At 34.6% G+C, this 26,907-nt stretch overlaps 1 protein-coding gene across 1 annotated transcript; it reads left to right on the top strand.

The window, feature by feature from the left end:
- The first annotated feature begins 2,965 nt into the window (after positions 1–2,965).
- LOC148579851 (protein FAR1-RELATED SEQUENCE 1-like) lies at positions 2,966–24,680 on the top strand. Its single transcript, XM_088491193.1, has 6 exons — positions 2,966–3,340; positions 9,085–9,349; positions 22,211–22,655; positions 22,760–22,851; positions 23,477–24,093; positions 24,627–24,680. The coding sequence occupies exons 1-6, from the start codon at positions 2,966–2,968 to the stop codon at positions 24,678–24,680; spliced, it is 1,848 nt and encodes a 615-aa protein (XP_088347319.1).
- The last annotated feature ends 2,227 nt before the right edge of the window (positions 24,681–26,907 follow it).

The raw sequence follows: 26,907 nt of genomic DNA, 5'->3' as shown, positions 1-26,907 counted from the left end.
TTTGTTCTCCAACGCTCTGATTCCGCAGTCATCTCTGCTCCTCCTTGGTCACATGTAGTCTTTCCTCTGTACTGGATTCAAGCCTTCCAGTGATCGGCGACGCTTGCTGCACCTCGGTTCCAAGAGGTTCACTCTCAGGCGTATGGGTCTTGCCTTCGGCTAGGGCTGGAAGTGAGTCAAGCCAGCTCATGAGCCAGCTCGAGCTCGACTCGTTAACAGCTCGATAAGCTAAGTTCATGAGCTGGTGAGCCAAGCTTGAGCCTGGAATTGAGCTCATAAATTAAATGAGCCGAGCTTGAGCATGGATAAGCTTAGCTCATTAGCTCGTGAGCTGGCTCGATATATATATATATATATATATATATATATATATATATATATATATATATATATATATATATATATATATATATATATATTATAACAATCTTAATTATTTAATATTTATATTTATTTTTTACATATAATTTTAATATAGGAGGACATAAATAAAAAATTTATAATTTATTGATAGATAAACAATATATAAAATTGATCTTTTTAAATATTTTTTAAAATATATAAATTATAATTTATTGATATAGAATTATAAATTATGTATTTATGTTTCTCTTATTTGAGCCAGCTCGTGAGCTCGAGCCAGCTCGTAAGTTTTTGGTGACCCGAGCTTGAACTTAAGAAATAAGCTCGATTGTTAATGAGTCGAGCCGTGAGCCAAGCTCAATTTTCGTGAGCCGAGCTTGAGCTTTGTCTAGCTCGACTCAGCTCGACTCACTTCCAGCCCAACCTTCGGCTGACGCTGCCGCTTCTCCTCTGTGGTTCCGTGTTGATTACCCGATGCTACTTGATCTCCGTCCACACCAACTTTAAATTTTTGTTGCAAGGATCTAGGCCAATAGACTGACCCTAACGCGGTGGAAGTGTGGCGGCAGTGGGAGAGATAAGATTGAGGAGAGGAAAGGGATGTACAGTGAGGTGACTTACTGAGTTAGAGAGAAAAAGAAGAGATAGTAAATAAGAGAATTAGATTATTTTAATTTTATGTTAAATTTAAACCTCATAGAATTTTCTAAAAAAACAAAAATATACCATTTTAGAATTAGAGTTACTTAATTATTTTAAAAACCAAAAATTATATTTAAATTTAAAAATTATAAAATATTTATTTTAATATTAATAAAAAGGTAAAAATATCTTTTTGGTATTGACGTTGTTTAAATGCATTAAAAAATTAAAAATTTAAAAATAAAAATTATTTTAGAATTAAATTTTTTTAAATGAATTAAAAAATATAATTTTAAATTTTAATTTATCAAATACTCTTATAAGTAATTTTATAAAGACAAAAATATCCTTAAAAAAAATTAATGATCGACTTACAAGTTTGAACAACCAATCCAACAACAAATTGTATAACTTTTATCTAATCATAATCTCACTTCAATTATTATTCACTTTTTTTTTATTCATATTTTTCTTCGTTGCAGAAAATTTCTTCTTTGCTTTTTTCTTTTATTTAAAAATCTAATTCTAATTTGGATTGATATCATTTAATAAATTTATAATGTTAAATTTAAATTTAATTTTAAAAGACTAAAATGTACTTTTCATATAATTTTAATTGATAAAAATACTCTTTAAATAATTGAAGTTGTTTTATTAAATAAAAAAATAAAAATAAAAATTTGAATTTGAATTTTTTTTCTTTAATAAGTAAAAGAAACAACATGGGAATGTGAATTTGAATTTAACTAACAGAACCAAATATATTATTTAGCATTAAGTTTAAATATTAAGATGTTCTTTTAGGATTAGATTACTTAAATGAGTTAGAAAGTAAAAAATTTAATTTTAATTTAATACACTAAAATAGAGATAAAAATAGAATATCAAAACAATTAAAATAGGAGCAAAAATTGAAGAATAGCTAAAAAACAACTTAATTAGGGGGTGAAATTCTAAAATATCCTAAAAATATTCTATTTGAAATAAAAATTTGAAGAATAGGAACAATAACATATCCTTAATAAAAGAACAGATCCAGAATACAGGAATAGATTCAAGATAGACTAAACAGAGCAACCAAAAGAACAAAACATGGCTTAGGCAAATCGAACGACGACAGGAAATTAGAAGCAGAATGGCAGTAGAGAATCACAGCAGCACAAGAATGGAGGATGCTGAAGGTGTCAAGAACAGAGTAGCACAATAACATCACCACTCACACCATAGGGGAGAAGTAGGCGGCGAGTAACCACAGTGAAGAGAAGATAGCTACGACGCGAGTACGGTTGCAGCCTGCGAGACACTAAGCCAGCGAGGCGAAGTGGCTCCAAGACGGCGACGCGACAATGGAAATGATGAAGGAGATGCGACGTTGAACGAGATTTCGGTGACAGTGGTGAACGGTGGTGATGGATATGGTTAGAAGTGAGATTTGAGAAAGAGAGCTATGAAGTAAAATAAATATAAAAGATTTTTTAATTTAAAGCAGAAAAGGTAAAATAAATATGAAGGATATAATGGAAATTTTAACTCCGAAAAACTAATTTAAAAATGTTTAAAATAATATATATATATATATGGAGTATTAATTCATTAAATAATTAAAGACTTTATAAACTAGTGATTTACCAAACTATTAGGGAGTATTGTAAATGTAGTCGTATTAAAAAGGGTTAAGTACGATTTCGGTCCCTAACGTAGACGCCAAAAATTTATTTCATCTTCGACATTTTTTCGCTACAAAATAGTCTCGAAGGTTTAACTTAGTTTTAAAATCGTTATTTTTACTAATTTTTTATTTTTATTACCAAATTACTCTTAACTAAAAAAAATATAAAATAAAAAAAGAAAACGGGAAAGGGGGAAGGGATTCAGGGAAGGTCACACTTTGGGGGGGGGGGGGGGGGAGTGTTGTTTCCAGGGAAGAAGGGGAAGGGGGAAGGGGGAAGGTCGATGCTCCATGCCGCCACCGCTGCTTCCACGTCGCTGCTCTTTTCTTCCTCAGCACACACTGACACTAACGACAAGAGAGGAGAGAGCAGAGGGAGAGAGAAAGAGAAGAGAGGAACGGAGTCGTTCTCGTCGCCATACCCCTGCCCTCGTCGCGATTCGCAGCACCGCCGACCACCACAGCTCTCTCCTCGTCAATTTGCAGCTCGCCACCACCGCATCGCCGTTTTCGTCGCAATTCGCGGCGTTACCACCACTGCCGCAGCCCTTTCCACGCAATCCGCCACCACCACCGCAACTCTCCTCCCCTCGTGATTCGTATTTTACTGCCGCAGCCCCTCCTCCCCCACCACCACCGCATCCCTTCCCCTGCAGTGTTGTTTCAGTTTTTTATTCCTTTTTTCTTTAATTTTTTAGATTTAAAGGAAGGTGTTTTGCTTTTGTTTGTTCCATTTTTGTTGTTGTTGTTGTTGTTGTTGTTGTTGTTGTTGATGCTTCTGGTTGCTTCTATTTATTCCTTTTATTCCATTGTTATTATTGATGCTTTGGTTGCTTCTACTTCTGCCTGCTTCTATTTTTGTTTCTGCTTCTGGTTCTGCTTTTGTTGTTGCTCTGATTTCATTATTTATTGTTATTGTTATTGTTGTTCTGATGGTTGTTGTTGCTTGATTGTTGTTATTCTGCTTCTACTTTTTGCTTCTGCCTGCTTCTATTTCCGCGTTTGCTTGTGCCTCTGCGCTTCTGCTTCTGGTTAATTTTGGGAAAGAAGAGGGGAGGTGTATTTTCGTCCAAAGGATGATTTTAAAATTAAGTTAAACCTTTTGGACCATTTTGTAGTGAAAAAAGGCCGGAAACTAAATAAATTTTCAACCTCTACGTTAGGGACCAAAAGCATACTTAACCCTATTAAAAATAATAAGAGTATATTAATTTTTTAATTTATAATTAACGATTTTAGGGTTTAGGGTTTATTATATCTTTACTAATTTTATCACTATATCATGGTATTAGTGTTTTATTATGAACTATAACTCAGAGTTAAGTACCCATGGATAAAGTATGTATTGTCTGCCATAATGTTTGCCTCATTATTTGTTCTGCTTTTATTTTCTTACATGCAGCTTGCAAAAAAAAAAAAAACTCATAATTAATTATAAACATTCAACAATATAAACAACTTTTATATAATGTAACACAAAATATTTAAAATAGTTAATTATCTAAAATATTATGTACATAACTAACTTATTAAATTAAGAGGAGTGTTAGTGGGCGACATATGTTGTGATTTGTAGTCATTAATTAGTTATTATTATAATTTTTAATGGTGTGAAATTATATCTAATGCTGTGAGATTATTCACTGTTCTTTTTCTGATTAAGTGCTAGCTAAATTTTAATAAAATTACTGTCCCTAGTCTTTCTCTTAAATTAAATCTATCTTATAGTATTTAATTGGTAATTTGATTTCAATCATTTTATATCTCCATTGGAATAAATCATAGTATTCGTGTTTGGAAAAAAACAACTATTATCTCCATGAATAATTCCAAACCAAAAATATTTAGGTCAATAAAATTAAAGAATCAACTCATCGTAATAATTTGTTCTATTAAAAATGAAAGATTATTCCAAAAAATTAAACTTTATTTGTTAAAAAATAATATTAATTACAACTTAATGTAAACAGCATGATTTCCTCAGCAATTAATGGAATACTCCTAGAATATTGCACCAACGCACAATAAGAATCATTGTAAATTCCTTTTTTTGTTGAAATTTTATTATATTTTAAAACTCCAAGAATAGAGGTTGTGCTAAGAAAAAAAAAAATGTTAGGGATAAGAACTTTTTGTTTTAAAAAATCATATTTTTGTATATTAATATCTTAAAAAATCAATATTAGTAATAAAAAATAAAAAAAATCAAGTTTTATATTTAGTAAAAAAGAAAAAAAACACGTAAAGATTTTTTCAAATAAAGAAGAATACATACAGTAGACAACGCTTTTGAATTTTAATACGGAGGCATAGTGCTAGACGCTGATATGGGGAGTAGGGGTGCTTGACATTGGGGTGGTGCTAAAGCGGACCGTCTGATTTGTTGCTACTCCATTTACCGGCCGGGTGCTCCCTAGAGACGGTGTCCATTTAGCATAACCAACCCCCTCTATTGCATGCGTACCCAGAAATTTCATTTTCCCTTTCTTCTCCAGCCAGCTTTGAAGTCTTCATCTTCTTCCACCCTCAACCATTTTTGCTTCATCTGTTTGAACTAAAAAATAAATCTAAATGTCAAAGAAATTAAAACCTAGAAATGTTGATCGTCCGGAACTTTACATTATAAAAATTACTTTAAATTATTTTTTTATATACATGCAAAAACAGAACCTAAGAAAAATAATATAAAAAATATTTATTATATAAATAAATAAATACAATAAAAAATATAAAAGAAAGTACTATAAATTTTATAATGTTAAACAAAAAAAATATTCTATAATTTTTCTAATATTACCCGTACTCTTTAATTTAGTATTATTTTAGACTATAAATTTTTATTATTTATAGCTCTATTGTTACTTATAATTAATTTTTTATTTATTTTGTCCTTTTTTTTATAGGATCATAGTTTATATTATACAAAATTTTGATAATAAATAACATAGTATATAATAATTACAATTATAAATTTTACAAAGTAAAAATAAAAAATAAAATAAATTAATATAAAACAAAGATAGAGTACATCAAAGAATAATACACTTTTAAAATGACTCTATCATCCATTCCTATCACTCACTAAAACGAAAACAAAAACTTTACCAGCAACTATTTTTTTCCAACCCAACAATACAGACCACACACCTGAGAAAGAAGAAGAGAAGTCGAAGAAGATTAACAAACTTGGATCTGGTCGGCTATCTATGGTTTGGGAACTTCACAACTATATATATACACACAACTCGGACCATGCGACTACTAGAACCTACTTCCCCAACGAACAAAACGGACCATCCGATTTGTTCCATGAGAAATAGCAGGGTCTGATTTTCATGATGTGAGTTTCATCTCCTCCAAGCAAAACGGACCATCCGATTTGCATATAAATTTTTGGAAATAAAGAACTCGGAGGGTCCGATTTTTCCACATTAATTCTGATAAAAAAGCTGTCCCACATAACGGTGTAAAACCCCATCTTCCATAACTCTACAAAACACCTACACCTCCTCCGTAACAAAAAAAAAATCAACCGACAAGACAAACTAATTTTGTATAGACATAAAAAAACAAAAAATTAAATAAAATCTATCTGGTTTAAATTCTAAACTCAAAAAGCATAAATTATTAACCTCAATTTAGAAACCTAATGAATGAATTCATTCTCAACAATTGCATACCACAGCTTCTTACTTTCTGTTACTAGTCACAAAATTGAATAAAAATTGAAAATCGTCACTTCTCTCATCTCATTCGCACGCAGGGGAATGGATCCTCTCAATTTTTTTTAACAATTGAGAGAGTAAAGTGTAATCTCCTACCATTAATTTTGTAAGTGGGATCAATAATAAATATGAGAAAGAACAATAAAAGACTAGAGATCACACTTTACACCCTCAATTTTTTTTAACAATGGAGAGGATCCATTCCCCGCACGCAGCCTCTTTATCACTCCATGCTAGAGCTCGCCTTCTCATACACGTCTCTGTCTCCCTTTCTCGTTGTGTCCGTCTCGTTTTTCACTCTCACTCATGGTTTTTGTCTTCACATTAGTAGACGTTCCGCCGCTTTCACGGCCACCGTCCGCCGCTTCATCTGGATCGATCCTCTTTCTGCTGTTGTTTTTTTTTTCGAGAAAAATTAGAAGTGTCTAGGTTGTGATTCGGGTTCCATTCACCTGTTCCCGAATGGTTTATCGGTCGGTTCGTAAACCCGATGATTTATGTAAGGACCGAACCGTATTGCTTTAAACTACTTTGTAAATTCCACATTGTGTTTTGGTCACATGATAGTTGAATGGAGCAGTTTTAATTTTATATGGTAATCATGATTGTTATTTGTTGGAAATAGATTATAAGGGCTATAATTAATAAGCTAATGGGTTTACGAGAAGAATTGCATAGTTATTTTTCATTTGTAAATTATGTAAATAATTTGGTATATGTAAATAATTTCATACCAAACGTCATGTAATAAAGTTTGGGGTATTTTGAATAGAGCAGTTTAAATCATATAGGTTACAATTAATTATCGTTTGTTGAAAATAAATCATATACGCTACAATTAATATACTTGTAGTTTTTCAAGAAGTGTGTTGCCATTTTTTGCTTGTAAATTATTTATATAACTGAATATCAATCATCATGTGTTTATTTATTATGCGCCGCCTTTGGATAGAGCAGTTTAAATTCCTTTTAATGATCTTCATTGTTATTTATTACAAATAAATCATTAAAACTATAATTAATATGCTTACAGTGTTATGAGAAGAATCAGTATATGTTGATTGTTTTATGATCCTACCAATATATGAGGAAAAAAGTTTGGTAACCAAAATTTTTCAGCCATAATCAGCTAAAATTTTTTATATTTTACTTCATTTATATTACTTAATAACAGTTTTATTTTTTACTTCACTCTCTTATTATTCTACTTATCACCGTACTTATCATATATACTTATTAATGATATTAATTAGAAAAGCATATCCCTTTTTATTAGGCACTATTGTAATCAATACTTAATATTCATTTTTATGATTTGATTTTTATATATAAAAATACAATAAAGATTAATAATAATTATATTTAAGAACGGTAATTATAATATCAATTACATTAAATAATTACAATTGATTCTTTATCCGTTATGGTATTTATCATCAATTATTTGAAATATGAAACATGAAACCTATCCTAATATATACTTTATGTTAATTCAATTGTATTCATTCAAAAATCACAAGAATAACACCATTGCAAGCACAATAGTGTATAAGCCAAGAAATTTTACAAGAAATTATTTTTATCATTGTAATTTCTATGGCAATTGATATCGACCTTAATACAGCACCTATGACAGAAGGTGCTGAAGAATTTGAACAACAGACAAACTCACCCAGTGTAATTGTTGCCAGTCAATCAATTTCTGAGAATATAGAAAACTACACTAGTTCTGATGAGATATGGTAATAACCCGGATTATTTTTTATGTATTTTTTAGCATTTTAGTTATATGCGTAACATTTTTTTACCATTATTTGTTTGCTATTTATCTCAAAAAAAAAAAAATTTTTTTTGCACCAGCAAATAAGTTTTAGCATCATCACAAACAATATAACCAAGACTATCATATATTATCACGCTTTCGTACACATAGCATTCATTGATATTCTAATTAATATAGAATTTCATTCAATTCTCAAAATTTAAATTTTATGTTTAATTTTGCTAAAGCATTACAAAATAATTTTTTAAATCAAAATTCGAGTTAATAAAAATATTGATAAACAACATTGGACTTATTCTATAATTTAACTGTTTAAAATAAAATGCTTTTCAGAGAAAATTTATTTAAAAGATTTTAAAACAAAATCTGAAGAAATAGAAGCTATGGTCCCTACTATATCTTCCGCCTTATTCCTCTTTTATTTTCATAAATATGCCTTTTTTGTGGTTTATGCTTTGATAATTGATATCTTTTATTATTATTATTATTATTATTATTATTATTATTATTGGAACACATAAGCAACCATTGCGCCTGTTCTTGAAAAGAAACGTTAGGACATGAATGTTTTCATCCTCTTATATGTGTTTTAATTTAAATGAGAGATAAATCATAGAAATAAGTATTTTTATGACCAATAACTTTTTTATAATATTTTATTCTAAATTACTTAAAATATAATAGAGAATGTAAATAAAAAAAATAAAAAATATATTTAAATAAAAAAATAATTACATGAAGTTAACATCAACGTTAACATACATAATAAAATGAAATTAGCACCTAAAATTATAGTATTGTGTTTTATTTGTTATACTCGATAGTGAAATTAGCCACTTTTGTATAGTTAACTATTAGGTAGAGTTTCATTTGTTTTTTTTTCTTTCTTTATTTTTTTCCAGGTCATAAACCAAGCCAATGGTGACGAGGAGGTAGATCCCGAGGAGGGAATGTGCTTCGGCACATTAGAAGATGCGCGTGCATATTATTATCGATATGCGGCTAGGACTGGATTTGTCGTCAAAATAAGAACCACCGGCTGGGAGACCATAAACGATCAGAGGGTGGTTGTTAATCAGGCTTTGCATTGTAACAGAGATGGATACCACACATCCCGTGTAAAGTGTAACAACCCCGGTTTTCGAGAACACGAAATCTTTGCTGAAAGTACGGATTTCTCCGGAAGATCAGTAAGGGGAAAACCTTTGATATATCATCAAGTATCTCAATCCTCATTGTCATTATGTCATCTTTAAGTTAGAACCTTTTCCGAGACAAGCTCGATAACGCGGTCACGAAGAACCTGGTTTTTGAACCGTATCGGTTAGAAGTTTTGATTTGGTTTTTTGTAAATAGTCTCAGTTTGACGACCGAACTCGATTTATGAGAGAAGAGAGATAATAGGATGATATTATCATTATATTAGTATTAGAAGCTTCTTGAATAATATTATAAGGTTACCTGGTCAGTTTTAGTTAAAAACAGAAAATCGATTTAACCGGGTTTACGGTTTACTGGTGCAGCTTAGCACCAACACTCTCTGATGAATTTAGCAATGCTAAGGCCTCATTATACATGTACTATTCTCATAATAAATATGTTACTAGTGTCATTTATGCTAGTAGCTCAGAAAATAATTTTTAGAGATGTTTTTACGAGTGTTCCGATACACCTAGTTTTAGTAGTTGTACACCAGAGATATTTTAATATTATTTTAAACCACCTCCAAGCCAACCAATCACAACTCACCCTACACCCCCAAGACCTCCAAGTCTGTCTCATTTCATCATTTTGGCCGAAAATAACAAGAGAGAAAAGAGAGAAACTTTCATGAACACTTAATCTTCAAAGCTTGATTTCTTTTGAACTAAAACTCAAATCAAAACTCCGATTTCACCAAAATGATCCTCTCTTCTTCCTCTACATAACCATGTAACTTATCAAGGATGGAAATAAGGTGAGATGGCTGTCTCCCTCCCATTTCAATTCGGTTTTCAAGGAAAACCATACAAAACATGTGTTTTCTTGATGTTCTTCCTTAGGAATCATGCTTAACTTGACTTGAGGGCCAAGAAACGTGAATTTCCAGCAAGTCTAAGGTGAGATATCTCTTCCTAACATACTAAGTGAGATTTGGTCAGTTGAGAGTTTGTGGATTTAAAGTTGTTCTTGATGTATTTTAGGAGGAAAAAGTGCTTTAAGAACACTTCAAAGAGTAACCGGATTTGGAGCAGCAAATCAAGGTAGGGTGTAATGAAATTAATCTTGATTATTTGTGTTTGAGTTGTGTGAATATTGTATGATTTGGCTGTGCTAAAAATTGGTTGCATATATGATTGATTCTTGGTGAAAATTTGGTGAAATTTTGATGAAATTTGATGAAATTCAAGCTATGAATGTGTGTTCTTGTGGCTGCTGGAAAAATGAACCCTAGAGCTTAAATTGAGGTTCAATTTGTGTTAAAATCATGTAGAAAAGATGGGGTTTTAGTGGCTGCTAATTTATTATGAATTATAGTAAAAATCGGTTGCTGAAAAGACTGAAAAACGGGTAAAAACAGAGAAAGAATCTGAAGAATTTGTGAAGAACATGAAGAACACTTTGAGTGTGGTGAAGAACAATGAAGAACACCTTTTTGATTCATAAAAGGGCAAGGAAGTAATTAATTTGGTGTTTGGGGGGTTATTATGTAATTTCTGAAAGTTAGGGTGGTTAAAGTAGAAATATTAAAAGTTACGGGTGGTAAAAAGTTAATTTTAAAGGTTAAAAGGTAAAGTTAAGGTAATTTTCGAAAATTTAGTAATAAAATATTAAATAATAATAAAATATTAAATAATAATATTTAATTAAAAATAATATTTTAATAAAAATAATAAAATAATACAAAAAAGGCAGTTTTTTGTAAAAGCTTTAGAAAGACAACTTTAAGCGCAGAATCTCATAATTACCTTCATAAAACACTTAGGAAGTGGTAAAAACATATTAGTGAGGCAAAGATAAATAAAAGATAAAAAGTTGAAGAAAAGATAAAAATCGAAGAAAAAGTCTGTAAAATTTTAATGGCAGAAAAACAGACAGAAACTAGTGAACGAACTAGGGCAACATAGTTAGTCCTGGAATTGCGAATAGGGTTAGGTATTATATGAAAAGTTAAAATGTTTCAGTATAGACTTAATGAAACTATACTTGGGACAGACTAACTATTCATACCGAAATTTACATAAGCTTTAAATACATACGTTAAACAGAGAAATCAGAGCAGAGTAAAGAAACATAGAGAACAGAGTAACCAGAGCAGAGTAAAGGGATACAGAGAAAAGAGTAATCAGAGCAAAGTAAAAAGACAAAGAGAAAAGAGTAATGTGATAAAAAGAAATGGTTTGAATTAAGATGTTGTAAAAGTGAAAGATGTAAAGTTTGTACAGTATGATTGAACAGAGAAAGAAAGAGGTACTGCATAAAAATGTGAAAATGATGATGAATAATGAGAATGATGATGAATGATGATAATGAGAATGATTACGTGATGATTTGTTGCTTGAGGCAACCCAAGAGATGTGTTTATTCATTTGTTGCGTTAAGGCAACTCCAGATATACTTGTATGATCATCTGCTGCAGTGAGGCAGTCAGATAGATAATGGTGTGATCACTGAGAACGCTTTCCTACGGTACAGATCCATATTTTATTTCTGTAAGGCAGAGGGGTTATTTCCTACTACAGAAGTACCGTGACCACCTGTCTCATTTCTGTAGTGGCAGAGGGGTTATTTCCTGTATACAGAAGGTGTGTCGGCATACATCCCTACAGTGGCAGATGTGTTATTTCCTGCGTGCAGTGGACCCTGTGGGAAAAAGAGGGGTTATTTTCTGTACACAGGGGTATAGCTAATAGGAAAGCCTTATCCAGACAGAGGTTGCTGGATAACGTTGGGAGCGGGTTAGTAACCGACAGATGAGCTCATTACCTGCACTAGGGCTAGACATGCATCATACTTGGTTGCGCATTTCCTTTGTTATGTTTGTGGTATGAATGTATGCTTTCCTTGTTTGTATTCCATTCTCTGCGCTTGTGATATTTTCTTGTATTCTTCTGTTTGTGTTCTGCTATCTGTTTTCTCTATCTTCTCTACTTATCTGTGTTTTCTAATTACTGCTTCCTTGTATTCTGCTAATAGTCTGCTAAACAACATAGAATTAATGAACGTAACTAATAACCCCGACCCTACTAAGAACTCCCCAGTTCTTACCCCTTCTCTCTCCCTTCCCCCTTCAGATGGAAGTAAGAGTACCTTACCATAGTTCGCTGATGACCGTTCGCAAGAAGAGGATTCTGCTCTAGATAGTCTTCTAAGTCTAGGGTGAATATCGTTCTCTGATTATATGTAGATACTGTGAGACCAGCCAACGTCTGCACCCCTTCGTATGTGCACTTTAACCTAAATCCTGTGTACGAGATTCCTATTTTGTGGATACTTCATGAGATACCAGAGAGACGTCCTGTGGAAAAGTCTGATCATGCAGGGAAGTAGCAGATGATGTTCTATCTTTTGATGACGTTCCACCTGACTTGAGTTGTGAAGACTTAGAACATACTTTCCCTCAGTTTAGTAGTTTAGAGGGACTAGGTGAGTATAGAGTCTAGGCTAGCCTAGGTGCCAGCTTAGGGACCTCTTGAACAGGTTAGGACCTGGGATGTTATATGTATGTATATGAATATAGTTATTATCTAGCTATATCTAGGGGTGTTCTAACTAAAGGTCTATACTCTAATAAAGGCTGGATAACTGAATGTTGCTAGCTACTTGTGATGTATTTATATGTGGTTGCTTATAACTGTTTTATCTGTTATCAGCTATGAGTTGATTATGAATGAATCCATCTATTAATCCAAATGTTTTCAAAAAAAAAAAGTACCTCGCTAACTAACTACGCTTTTAACAACGAATCAGGCTCATATAATAGATAATAGATAATATATAGGATGACAAATTGGTAGCACTCAGTTTCTGGTATGTCCTAGGTGTACTGAAAATTGGGTCGTTATAATTTAGTATCAGAGCAGTTCGTTCTCAGTAGAGCCTGGGGAGTGGACTGACTATGCTTCATTGCATACTCTGCTTGTGTGTCTCATGATGTTAGGGTATCTTCAAGATACATTTGGCATGAATGTCTATGAGTGCTCATTTTGGGAATGTTCGTGCCTAACTTAAAATATTAAGACTGATCACCTTAATGTTGATTGTTTGGTGCGGATAGGACCTTAATGACTGCGAATAGATGACGATTAGATTTTTGATGGTTTAGAATTTCACAAATGAAATCTCGTTGCAAGTATAGTTTCTAAACCAATCACTAATCCTTTCATACAAAAAGTTGTTTGTCACTAAAACAAACCCCTAAAATTTATAAACCGAAGTATTCAAACCTCGGGTCGTTCTCCCTAGAAATTGTAATGAAGTGTCTTGTTATCGGTTGTGAGTTATATTTGGGGTTTTGATATGAAGCATGAAAGATAAATGGTAAGAAAGTAAACTAATGGCTAAAAAGGTCTTGGCAAGGGTTGGTGGTCAAAGATCTCTATCCTAATCACTAACCACAATATGAGAATTGGCAAGGATTAATCTCATTAAATCATCCTCTAACTAGTAGTAAAGGAAAGTCAAATGAGCTATATCAATCCTAGTCCATAAGTCTTAACTCTCCACTAATTCAATTAGTGAGAACTAGAGTCAATGAATCCCAATCATCAATTACTTGGACATTAGTAACTCAAGAGTTCCTAAGTTACCTTTCCAAGCCAAGAACATAAAACTCTACTCTAAAATCCAACCAAGCATTTCATCAAACACTTGGAAGGCACAAAAGAAAAACATAGTAAATCAACAACAAGAATTAATTCTAACTACAATCAAATGTAAAAAATTAACAACAACAATTAAAGGAAACAAGATCTACATGAATTACCTCTTATTGAATTGAAAGAAAATGTAATGAACAATAGTAGATCTACAACAAAACATAAGAACAACATAAAGGAAATTACAACAAAAGAATGGAAGAAGAATGAATGTAACAACAAAGAATTGAGAGGTAGAAGTAGAAGAAAGCAAAGATTAAAATCTAGATCTAAGATTATTGAACTAAATCTAATCCTAATTCTAGAGAGAAGTGAGAGCTTCTCTCTCTAGAAACTAATTCTCACTACTAAACTAAGCTAAAGCTAAACTAATGATAACTAACATCTAAAGTATGAAAAGTATCTCATTCCCCCTTCAATCCTTGGCTTAAATAGCATCAGAAATGAGTTGGATTGGGCCCACAAGGCTTTAGAATTCGCTGGCCACGTTTTGTTTTAAGTGAACCAGGTGGCAGCAACGGCGCATGCGTGTACTATGCGCGTACGCGTCACCATGCGCGGTTCAACCATAGCAAATCTTATATCGTTTCGAAGCCCTGGATGTTAGCTTTCCAACGCAACTGGAACCGCATCGTTTGGACCTCTGTAGCTCAAGTTATGGTCGTTTAAGTGCGGAGAGGTCGGTTTGACAGCTTTTGCGATTCCCTCATTTCTTCATGAGTTCTCCATTTTTACATGCTTTTCCTTCATTCCCTTGATCCAATCCTTGCCTCCTAAATCTGAAATCACTTGGCAAACACATCAAGGCATCTAATGGAATCAAAGGTAAATCAAGATTAAACAATTAAGGACCTAAAAAGCATGTTTTCACTCTTAAGCACAATTAAAGGAGAATATGTAAAACCATGCTAATTCATTGAATAAATGTGGGTAAAAGGTGATAAAATCCCCTAAATCAAGCACAAGATAAACCCTACAAATGGGGTTTGTCAATAGACATAGTTTAATCGAGTTCCGAATGACGAATCGATGCGAGGCACAGTTATCCTCATAGCTGTTATGATCTCCATGGTTATGGTTATGTTATATTTGGATGCTGTAAGGAATGAACGCTTATTTTACTTGTGAGGAATCTGGACACACAGCTAGGATGTACCCAAGAAAGTTTTTTCGGAATCTAGTACGAACCCAGCAACAAGGTCGAGTGTTTGCCATGACTACTGATGATGCTATGCAATCAGACGCCCTGATCCAAGGTCAGTGTATTGTCAAAGATCGATTTCTAACTGTACTGTATGACTCGGGTGCATCGCATTCCTTTGTTTCTTTAACTGTTGCTCGTGAGTTTGGACTAGATTTCTCTGAGTTGAACTTTGATCTGATTGTCCATACACCTGCATCCCAAAATGCTTTGACTAGTTTAGTGTGCCTGCAAGTACCATTCACTATTAGGAACAGAACTTTTATACATGATCTAATCTGTTTGCCTCTATGTGGTTTAGAAGTTATTCTAGGGTTAGATTGGTTATCTAAGTATCATGTTTTCCTTGATTGCTATGAAAGAACTGCTGTTATTCCGTCTGATAGTTTAGATATTAAACCATTTCTGTCTCATACTTTATATCGGAATTCTGTAAGAGTTGCATTAGATGGGAGTGATTGTGAGGGGTACGTTCTGTTAGCGGCTAGCTCAAATGATAGTGAACTAAGCTTAGAACGAATCCAAGTGGTGAAGGAATTTCCTGATATTTTTTCGGACGACATACATGAGTTTCCTCCTCAGCGAGAGATAGAATTCAGCAATGAACTTGTACCTGGAACCAGACCGATTTCCATAGCACCGTACCGGATGTCACCACTGGAACTTGCAGAGTTGAAGAAGCAGTTGGATGAGCTACTTGGAAAAAAATTTATTCGTCCCAGCGCATCACCTTGGAGAGCTCCGATGTTGCTAGTAAAGAAGAAGGATGGTGGAATGTGACTTTGTGTAGATTACCGATAGTTAAATAAAGTCACTATCAAGAACAAGTACCCACTTCCACGAATAGATGATTTGATGGATTAGTTAAAAGGTGCAACTGTGTTTTCGAAGATTGATTTGCGATCGGGCTATCACTAGATTCGAGTGAAAGAGTCAGATATACCGAAGACTGCATTTAGAACTCGATATGGTCACTATGAGTATACGGTTATGTCGTTTGGACTAACTAATGCTCCTGCGATTTTCATGGATTACATGAATCGTATTTTCCGTCCGTACCTTGATCAGTTCATAGTAGTCTTCATAGACGATATTCTCATCTATTCGAAGACAGAAAGAGAGCATGAAGAGCATCTAAGGACTGTATTGCAGATACTAAGGACTCGAAAGTTATATGCTAAACTATCAAAGTGCGAGTTCTGGACAGAGAATGTGGCATTTTTGGGACATGTTATATCACAGGGAGGAATTGCAGTGGATCCTTCAAAAATTGAAGTAGTAGTGCAATGGGAACCACCTACGATCGTTACAGAAGTTCGGAGTTTTCTCGGACTTGCTGGATATTACCGGAGCTTTATTAAAGGGTTTTCACAGATAGCCTTACCTCTGACTTACCTTACACGAAAGGAAGTTCCGTTCGTTTGGATGGCTGAGTGTGATAGAAGTTTCAAGATGCTTAAGGAGAAGTTAACAACTGCACCTGTATTAGTACTACCCGACCCACAGAAACCTTTTGAAGTATACTGTGACGCCTCTCATAAAGGACTTGGATGTGTGCTGATCCAAGACAAAAATGTGGTAGCCTATGCTTCCCGGCAGCTGAGACCTCATGAACGAAATTATCCGACGCATGACTTGGAGTTGGCTGCAGTAGTGTTTGCTCTGAAGATCTGGAGACACTATTTGTATGGCGCTCAACTAGAAGTTTTCTCTGACCACAAAAGTTTAAAGTATATCTTTGACCAGAAGGATCTTAATATGCGACAGCGAAGGTGGATGGAGTTCCTGAAGGACTATGATTTTAAGTTAAGTTATCACCCAGGAAAAGCGAACGTGGTGGCAGATCACTATGGATTTTGTCACGGGATTGCCAAGGACCTCAACAGGACACGATGCTATTTGGGTGATTGTGGACAGGTTAACAGAATCAACACATTTTCTTCCGATTCGAGTTGACTATACTTTAGAAAGGCTAGCACGGCTATATATTCAAGAAATCGTACAATTGCACGGGATACCTTCGTCAATTGTTTTAGATCGAGATCCGAGGTTTACTTCCAGATTATGGGGAGCTTTCTAGAAAGCTTTAGGAACAGAATTGCATATGAGTACAGCATACCATCCTCAGATAGACGGACAATCAGAGCGAACAATCCAGACATTGGAAGACATGTTAAGATCTTGTGTGATGGATAACCAGGGCAGTTGGGATAGGTATTTGCCATTGGTCGAGTTCGTCTACAACAACAGTTACCAACAAAGTATCGGGATGGCACCATATGAAGCTCTCTACGGAAGGAGATGTCAGACACCATTGTGTTGGAATGATGATGGAGAAGCTAGTGTCTTAGGTCCAGACTTAGTGCAAGAAACTACTGAGAAGATAAAGGGGATTCGCCAGAAGATCCAGACCGCACAGAGCTGTCAAAAGAGCTATGCCGATAATAGACGTAGACCCTTAGAGTTTAGTGAGGGAGATCATGTCTTTTTAGAAGTAACTTCGATTACTGGAATAGGTAGAGCCCTTAAGACTAAGAAGCTTAACCCACGATACATAGAACCTTTCCAAATACTTAAAAGAGTCGGTCTAGTAGCTTATCAAATAGCCCTTCCTCCTTATTTATCAAACCTTCATGATGTTTTTTTTATGTCTCGCAACTTAAGAAATATGTTCCCGATGATAGTCACGTTTCACAACCAGAAACAGTACAGTTATAAAATGATTTGACATATCAAGCATCACCAGTTCAGATCGTAGAAAGAAGTGATAAGCAGCTAAGAGGCAAGACTGTTCGCTTAGTCAAAGTAGCATGCGAACCAAGAGGAGAAGAAGAGCACACTTGGGAATCGGAAGATAAGATGAGAGCTGATTACTCGCATCTATTCTCAGGTAACTGAAATTTTGAGGGCAGAATTTTCTTTTAGGAGGGTGGAATGTAACAACTCCGATTTTCGAGAACACGAAATCTTTTCTGAAAGTACGGATTTCTCCGGAAGATCAGTAAGTGGAAAACCTTTGATATATCATCAAGTATCTCAATCCTCATTGTCATTATGTCATCTTTAAGTTAGAACCTTTTCCGAGACAAGCTCGATAACGCGGTCACGAAGAACCTGGTTTTTGAACCGTATCGGTTAGAAGTTTTGATTTGGTTTTTTGTAAATAGTCTCAGTTTGATGAACCGGACTTGATTTATGAGAGAAGAGAGATAATAGGATGATATTATCATTATATTAGTATTAGAAGCTTCTTGATAATATTATAAGGTTACCTGGTCAGTTTTAGTTAAAAACAGAAAATCGGTTTAACCGGGTTTACGGTTTACTGGTGCAGCTTAGCACCAACACTCTCTGATGAATTTAGCAATGCTAAGGCCTCATTATACATGTACTATTCTCATAATAAATATGTTACTAGTGTCATTTATGCTAGTAGCTCAGAAAATAATTTTTAGAGATGTTTTTACGAGTGTTTCGATACACCTAGTTTTAGTAGTTGTACACCAGAGATATTTTAATATTATTTTAAATCACCTCCAAGCCAACCAATCACAACTCACCCTACACCCCCAAGACCTCCAAGGCTGTCTCATTTCATTATTTTGGCCGAAAATAATAAGAGAGAAAAGAGAGAAACTTTCATGAACACTTAATCTTCAAAGCTTGATTTCTTCTGAACTAAAACTCAAGTCAAAACTCCGATTTCACCAAAATGATCCTCTCTTCTTCCTCTACATAACCATGTAACTTATCAAGGATGGAAATAAGGTGAGATGGCTGTCTCCCTCCCATTTCAATTCGGTTTTCAAGGAAAACCATGCAAAACATGTGTTTTCTTGATGTTCTTCCTTAGGAATCATGCTTAACTTGACTTGAGGGCCAAGAAATGTGAATTTCCAGCAAGTATAAGGTGAGATATCTCTTCCTAACATATTGAGTGAGATTTGGTCAGTTGAGAGTTTGTGGATTTAAAGTTGTTCTTGATGTGTTTTAGGAGGAAAAAGTGCTTTAAGAACACTTCAAAGAGTAACCGGATTTGGAGCAGCAAATCAAGGTAGGGTGTAACAAAATTAATCTTAATTATTTGTGTTTGAGTTTTGTGAATGTTGTATGAGTTGGCTGTGCTAAAAATTGGTTGCATATATGATTGATTCTTGGTGAAAATTTGGTGAAATTTTGATGAAATTTGATGAAATTCAAGCTATGAATGTGTGTTCTTGTGGCTGCTGGAAAAACGAACCCTAGAACTTAAATTGAGGTTCAATTTGTGTTAAAATCATGTAGAAAAGATGGGGTTTTAGTGGCTGCTAATTTATTATGAATTATAGTAAAAATCGGTTGCTGAAAAGACTGAAAAACGGGTAAAAACAGAGAAAGAATCTGAAGAGTTTGTGAAGAACATGAAGAACACTTTGAGTGTGGTAAAAAACAATGAAGAACACCTTTTTAATTCATAAAAGGGCAAGGAAGTAATTAATTTGGTGTTTGGGGGGTTATTATGTAATTTCTGAAAGTTAGGGTGGTTAAAGTAAAAATATTAAAAGTTACGGGTGGTAAAAAGTTAATTTTAAAAGTTAAAAGGTAAAGTTAAGGTAATTTTCAAAAATTTAGTAATAAAATATTAAATAATAATAAAATATTAAATAATAATATTTAATTAAAAATAATATTTTAATAAAAATAATAAAATAATGCAGAAAATGCAGTTTTCTGTAAAAGCTTTAGAAAGACAACTTTAAGCGCATAATCTCATAATTACCTTCATAAAACACTTAGGGAGTGGTAAAAACATATTAGTGAGACAAAGATAAATAAAAGATAAAAAGTTGAAGAAAAGATAAAAATCGAAGAAAAAGTCTGTAAAATTTTAATGGCAGAAAAACAGACAGAGACTAGTGAACGAACTAGGGCAACATAGTTAGTCCTGGAATTGCGAATAGGGTTAGGTATTATATGAAAAGTTAAACTGTTTCAGTATAGACTTAATGAACCTATACTTGGGACAGACTAACTATTCATACCGAAATTTACATAAGCTTTAAATACATACGTTAAACAGAGAAATCAGAGCAAAGTAAAGAAACACATAGAACAGAGTAACCAGATCAGAGTAAAGGGATACAGAGAAAAGAGTAATCAGAGCAAAGTAAAAAGACAAAGAGAAAAGAGTAATGTGATAAAAAGAAATGGTTTGAATTAAGATGTTGTAAAAGTGAAAGATGTAAAGTTTGTACAGTATGATTGAACAGAGAAAGAAAGAGGTACTGCATAAAAATATGAAAATGATGATGAATAATGAGAATGATGATGAATGATGATAATGAGAATGATTATGTGATGATTTGTTGCTTGAGGCAACCCAAGAGATATTTATTTGTTTCTTGAGGCAACCCAATAGATGTGTTTATTCATTTGTTGCGTTAAGGCAACTCCAGATATACTTGTATGATCATCTGCTGCAGTGAGGCAGTCAGATAGATAATGGTGTGATCAGTGAGAACGATTTCCTATGGTACAGATCCATATTTTATTTCTGTAAGGCAGAGGGGTTATTTCCTGCTACAGAAGTACCGTGACCACCTGTTCCATTTCTGTAGTGGCAGAGGGTTTATTTCCTGTATACAGAAGGTGTGTCAGCGTACATCCCTGCAGTGGCAGATGTGTTATGTCTTGCGTGCAGTGGACCCTGTGGTGGCAGAGGGTTTATTTCCTGTACACAGGGGTATAGCCAATAGGAAAGCCTTATCCAGACAGAGGTTGCTGGATAACGTCGGGAGCGGGTTAGTAACCGACAGATGAGCTCATTACCTGCACTAGGGCTAGACATGCATCATACTTGGTTGCGCATTTCCTTTGTTATGTTTGTGGTATGAATGTATGCTTTCCTTGTTTGTATTCCATTCTCTGCGCTTGTGATATTTTCTTGTATTCTTCTGTTTGTGTTCTGCTATCTGTTTTCTCTATCTTCTCTACTTATCTGTGTTTTCTAATTACTGCTTCCTTGTATTCTGCTAATAGTCTGCTAAACAACATAGAATTAATGAACGTAACTAATAACCCCGACCCTACTAAGAACTCCCCAGTTCTTACCCCTTCTCTCTCCCTTCCCCCTTCAGATGGAAGTAAGAGTACCTTACCATAGTTCGCTGATGACCGTTCGCAAGAAGAGGATTCTGCTCTAGATAGTCTTCTGAGTCTAGGGTGAATATCGTTCTCTGATTATATGTAGATACTGTGAGACCAGCCAACGTCTGCACCCCTTCGTATGCGTACTTTAACCTAAATCCTGTGTACGAGATTCCTATTTTGTGGATACTTCATGAGGTACCAGAGAGACGTCCTGTGGAAAAGTCTGATCGTGCAGGGAAGTAGCAGATGATGTTCTATCTTTTGATGACGTTCCACCTAAGTTGAGTTGTGAAGACTTAGAACGTACTTTCCCTCAGTTTAGTAGTTTAGAGGGACTAGGTGAGTATAGAGTCTAGGCTAGCCTAGGTGCCAGCTTAGGGACCTCTTGAACAGGTCAGGACCTGGGATGTTATATGTATGTATATGAATATAGTTATTATCTAGCTATATTTAGGGGTGTTCTAACTAAAGGTCTATACTCTAATAAAGGCTGGATAACTGAATGTTGCTAGCTACTTGTGATGTATTTATGTGTGGTTGCTTATAACTGTTTTATCTGTTATCATCTGTGAGTTGATTATGAATGAATCCGTCTATTAATCCAAATATTTTCAAAAAAAAAAAGTACTTCGCTAACTAACTACGCTTTTAACAATGAATCAGGCTCATATAATAGATAATAGATAATATATAGGATGACAAATTGGTAGCACTCAGTTTCTGGTATGTCCTAGGCGTACTGAAAATTGGGTTGTTACATAAAGGCACCCAAGAGAAGGAAAACGGTGGCCTCAACAAACTGCAAAGCCTGTTGCTATTTGGCATTTGATAAAATGACAGGGCAGTGGAGGATTTCTCGAGTAGAGGTATCCCACTCACACCTGCTTAATCTGAAGCTATCTGGAATGTTCTCAGCAAACCGTCAGCTAAGTATGCATGTAAAGGACCTGATACAGCAAAATGACCAAGCTGGCATTAGACCTAGTAAGACGTACCAGGCACTAGCCAATGCAGTCGGTGGCCTTGCCAACCTCACCTTTACAGAGAATGATGTTAAAAGTTACATTAGTCGTCACTTACGCATTTCCGGGGATGAGACGGATCCAAAAGATTTACTTAAGCACTTCTCACGGATGAAAGAGCTCAATCCGAACTTTTTCTTTGAAATAGATGTGGACAAAAACCATAGCATTAGAAATGTGTTTTGGGCCGATGCTCAGTGTAGAGCTGCATGGGAATATTTTGGTGATGTCGTGACATTTGACACTACTTACAAGACTAATAGGTACGGAATTATTATTTTTCTGTTGTACGAAATTAGACTTTTTTCCATCCAAGGCATTTGGAGTTTCCACCTACATATCATGTTTTTATATTTCTATTGTTTAGGTACGACATGCCGTTTGGGTCTTTCATAGGTGTCAACCACCATGGGATGTCTATGCTTCTTGGGTGCACATTATTGCGGAATGAGGACACTCGTACATTCGAATGGCTTTTTCGTACTTGGTTGAAGTGCATGGGTAAGGCCCCTATATGTGTTATAACAGATCAGTCGCTGCAGATGCGATCTACATTAGAGACCACATTACCACACACACGCTATAGATGATGCATATGGCATATCCTAAAAAAGATACCAAACAAGATGGTAGGTTACCGTCGTTTCGATCAGCTCATCACATGTATGAAGAGGATTGTGTATGAATCTAGATCTAAGGACTCATTTGAGAGAAATTGACACGATTTTATTGAAGAGTATGACCTCCACAATTCTAGGTGGCTAAATGGTAGTATAATCTTCCGGTTCATTGCTGCCTTTGTGTGACTTCTTTATAAATGTTATTTTATAGTCAATATGGATGTTACACTTATGGGTTAACTGATGCTATTTTTGTTTTTTTTGCATTTTTGGTTTTTCCTGTTCATTTGCAAATATATTTGCTGACCGACACATGTGGGTGCCAGTATTTTTCAAGGATAAATTTTGGGCTGGCATGAGGAGCACACAGCGTAGTGAGAGCATGCATTCAGTTTTCGATAAGTACTTAAATAGTAAGAGCTCTTTGCTGTAATTTGTTTGCCAATACCAAAACTATGTTATAGACAAGGAGCAAAAGGAGCTTGAGCGTGACGCTGCTGATTTAAGGGGTATTATCCATTGTGTTTCCAGCTCACCAATAGAGAAGCAGTTCCAGAGAGAATATACAAACTCCATGTTTCGAGACGTTCAGGATCAATTTATAAAAAAGGCCGATTGTGATATCTCCTCAGTCAACCATCATGGCACAAGTATAGTTTGTGAAGTTGACCAACAAAAGATGGTGTTTGACATGTCAGTGTATAGCAGATACCAAGTCATGTATTGCTCGCAGTCATCAGACGTTCAATGTGATTGCTTTATGTTCCAATCGAATGGTATTCTATGCTGTCACAGTCTTGCTGTTCTTCTACATTTTCATGTGACAGTAGTGTCCTCACAATACATTCTATCCCGATGGAGTAAGAATGTTAGTCGGAGACATACATACATCAGGAGTAGCATTGACATGGACCGTTCTGATGAAAGCATGACCATTTTTAGGCAATTGTGTTCTGATTTTTACAACGTCGCTCAGGATTTTGTGGCTACTCCAGAGGTTGCTGCTATATTGCGTGATGCCATGGACAATGCTCGGCAGAAGCTCAAAGAACACAAGGAATCCGAGCATCAAGCTGCACATGTACCAAGTGCGATTTACTCACATACGCGTGATGAGTGTCCCGTTAGCATGGATGAGCTACATGGCCCACGTCGTGTTCCTACCCGAGGTCGTCCAACGTCCACCAGACTTGGGGCAGATATAGAAAAATCTATTAAAAAGAGGGCACGCAAAAACAAGAACACTCACAATCACAACAAGGTAAATATGAGATCTACCCCCTTTTTCACGTCATTTGTTTATTTTAAGTGGGTTGAATGGACGATAAGTGGTGATGTTATCTTTCAATATGATTTGCGTGTTAAGGGGCTTAATGGTAATGCACAACCATATCCTCCAAATGTGACATCTTCCTACAAAGATACGCAACGGGCTTGTTCAAAAATGACAAACAATTTGGCTACGCACTCTGGCTCCTTCATATCACTATTGAATTCATTCCATAACGCCGAACAATTGTGTATGTGTACCTAGTGTATTTTTCATAGCATTAATGTCATGTCCATTTACTTATTGTTTTCTCTTTTGTTTTGTTTTTAAATTTTTTTCCACAGGAAGCATTCTTGGAGGATTCGAAGTTTAACAGCACTACATATCATAAGCATTAGAGTTTAGCAACTACTTTGTACTTTGCCCATGCTTTAATGTTATTTCACGTTATCATGATTTTGGTGGTTTATTAGATTTATTTTATGTAAATCACTATACTCAACTTTATTTTACCTTACTACTGCTTCATCTACCATTATTAAACAAAATACAATAACAGACTTGGGCAACTAATATACAAATTTTTTATTCTTTTACTCTTTATTACCGTTATTATTTGTTACTAATATTAAAAATAATAAATATTTAGTTGATAATTTGATCATTACGATAATGTGGTGCAATACATGAAGTTTAAAATTGAATATCCAAAAGTATTCGTACACAATAAGGTCTTTTTTTTATTATTTAAAAAATTACACATCAAAAAGCCATATCCAGACATGTATTTTATTTACATCCAATAACATCCTTTAATTTATTAGAATAACATCCACGATCGAGCATTTATTGCTTGGGCATACATATTTTTAGCTGCCTGTTAAGCATGGATAATTGTATATTCGAAAGATAATTCAAAATTCAATCAACGTGTTCTCGATTTGACCAAAAACAAGCCAAACACGTATTAAAAAAATATACTAACAATTTAAAAACAATTTTTTTAATACATAAATATTAACTGGGATATTGAATTATTGTGTTTTTTTTTCCAGTTCAAATCCAAAACCTTTCACAAATATTTCATGATAAAATCACTTAAATCCTGCAACCATATCAACCGTAAATACACACAGCAACTCTAGTCCTAATCAATTGTTTGTGAATATATTTACCCTGCTGCCCAATATAGGTACCCCTTTAAAAAAGATGAACCCGATTTTGGTTTATATCCGATAACATCCATTTGTATATAAAAATAACATCCACTAAATTCTGAAATCAAATTAACAAAAAACACACACTGACCAACTCTAATCTCAATTTATGGCTTATAGTTCCGTTTAGCTTTCTTTGCCCGTTCTGCCCTTCGAACCAGTGATCTTGTCCGTGGGTTCGTCCAAGGATCTTCAAGAGTTTTCTTCTTTTCCTATCCTCCACATGACGACATGGTACATTGAGTACACCATCTACCTCACTCCTAGAGATGTTGTCTTTGCAAATTAGAATGTCAGTTACAATTTCTTTTCGAATTTGTTGCAGCTGGGCCTGTGGTCACAAACAGATGTATTTGTGTTTGGTATAGAATACTCTAAAGAAGCAAATATAAATCCAGCCAGCATAAGTAGAATTCATCCAAGAAAAGTTATTTATCAATTATTAAATACGCAAATAAGCATCAGCATATGTTTTGGATTTCACTAACCGTCGTCCAAATAGGCATGTTCAATTCATTCTCTGCCAAGCTCTTTGGATCCCACATTTCGATCCATTTCATGACGTATACACCACAGTCCCACCTATGCAACACAAATGACAAAAAGTCGTGCCAATATATTAAAATTTGTGTTGGTTGATTTTTTAATCCCTTCTTCATTTTCATCTCTAGACTTACCAATTTGGTTGTTTTTGGAGCCTTGTTTCATAGCAACACTCATAGCCCTCAGCTGTGAATACTACATTCGGGTCTACAGTTGCTGCTAACTCTTAGAGAAGAAAGCCCTTCGACAAGCCAGACAGAAAAAATTAGGGAGGAAAATATAAAAAAAAACATGGAAGGCAACACCTAACACCCGAAAAAATATGCATCATTAAATCTATTTTCACTTACTACATATTTATCTATTTTCTCTCGGCGCTCTGAGTGTGGGCCATTGTGCATGGAGTCTAACACCCATAGGTTATCAGTCTTCCAGTGGAGTACATATAGCCACCAGTGATCATCTCGGCACACTGGAACAAACCACTTCATCGTTGAATAAAGCATGTTAGCATATAGTTATTTTTTTCATATTCTTGTAATGAAAAAATAGATTTTGTGTGTGGATAAGTAAGTACGTAAATTACTGACATAATCAACTTTTTTCGCCTTCCCCGCATCGAACCAGTGTTGCCCGCGGCCCATGAAGTTGCTAAGAACAGGGACAAAACCAGTATTCATCCCAGCACATCGTTCAATGTTATCATCAGTCAATATTATGGCCTGTAAACCCATTTTGCATTAGTTAAACACCTAAAGTAATAATTTAGAGTATCCTTCACCGAGGCAATTATGGTATTAATTAATATTAAGTGGGTAAGGACATATTGCACTAACCATTAGTCTCGGTGGAATACAGTAAAAAT

This window comes from Arachis ipaensis, chromosome B10, assembly GCF_059453495.1.
Source record: "Arachis ipaensis isolate K30076 ecotype BB chromosome B10, ASM5945349v1, whole genome shotgun sequence".
NCBI classification, from domain to species: domain Eukaryota; kingdom Viridiplantae; phylum Streptophyta; class Magnoliopsida; order Fabales; family Fabaceae; genus Arachis; species Arachis ipaensis.
Note: the sequence above shows the minus strand (reverse complement) of the source record. Positions and strands in the feature narration are given on the sequence as shown.

Coding starts and splice junctions, on each gene's coding strand:
- LOC148579851 (XM_088491193.1), top strand. CDS start 2,966: ATGCCGCCACCGCTGCTTCCACGTCGCTGCTCTTTTCTTCCTCAGCAC. Junction 3,341..9,084: donor TCCCCTGCAGTGTTGTTTCA/GTTTTTTATTCC, acceptor ATTTTTTTCCAG/GTCATAAACCAAGCCAATGG. Junction 9,350..22,210: donor ACACGAAATCTTTGCTGAAA/GTACGGATTTCT, acceptor ATAAAATGACAG/GGCAGTGGAGGATTTCTCGA.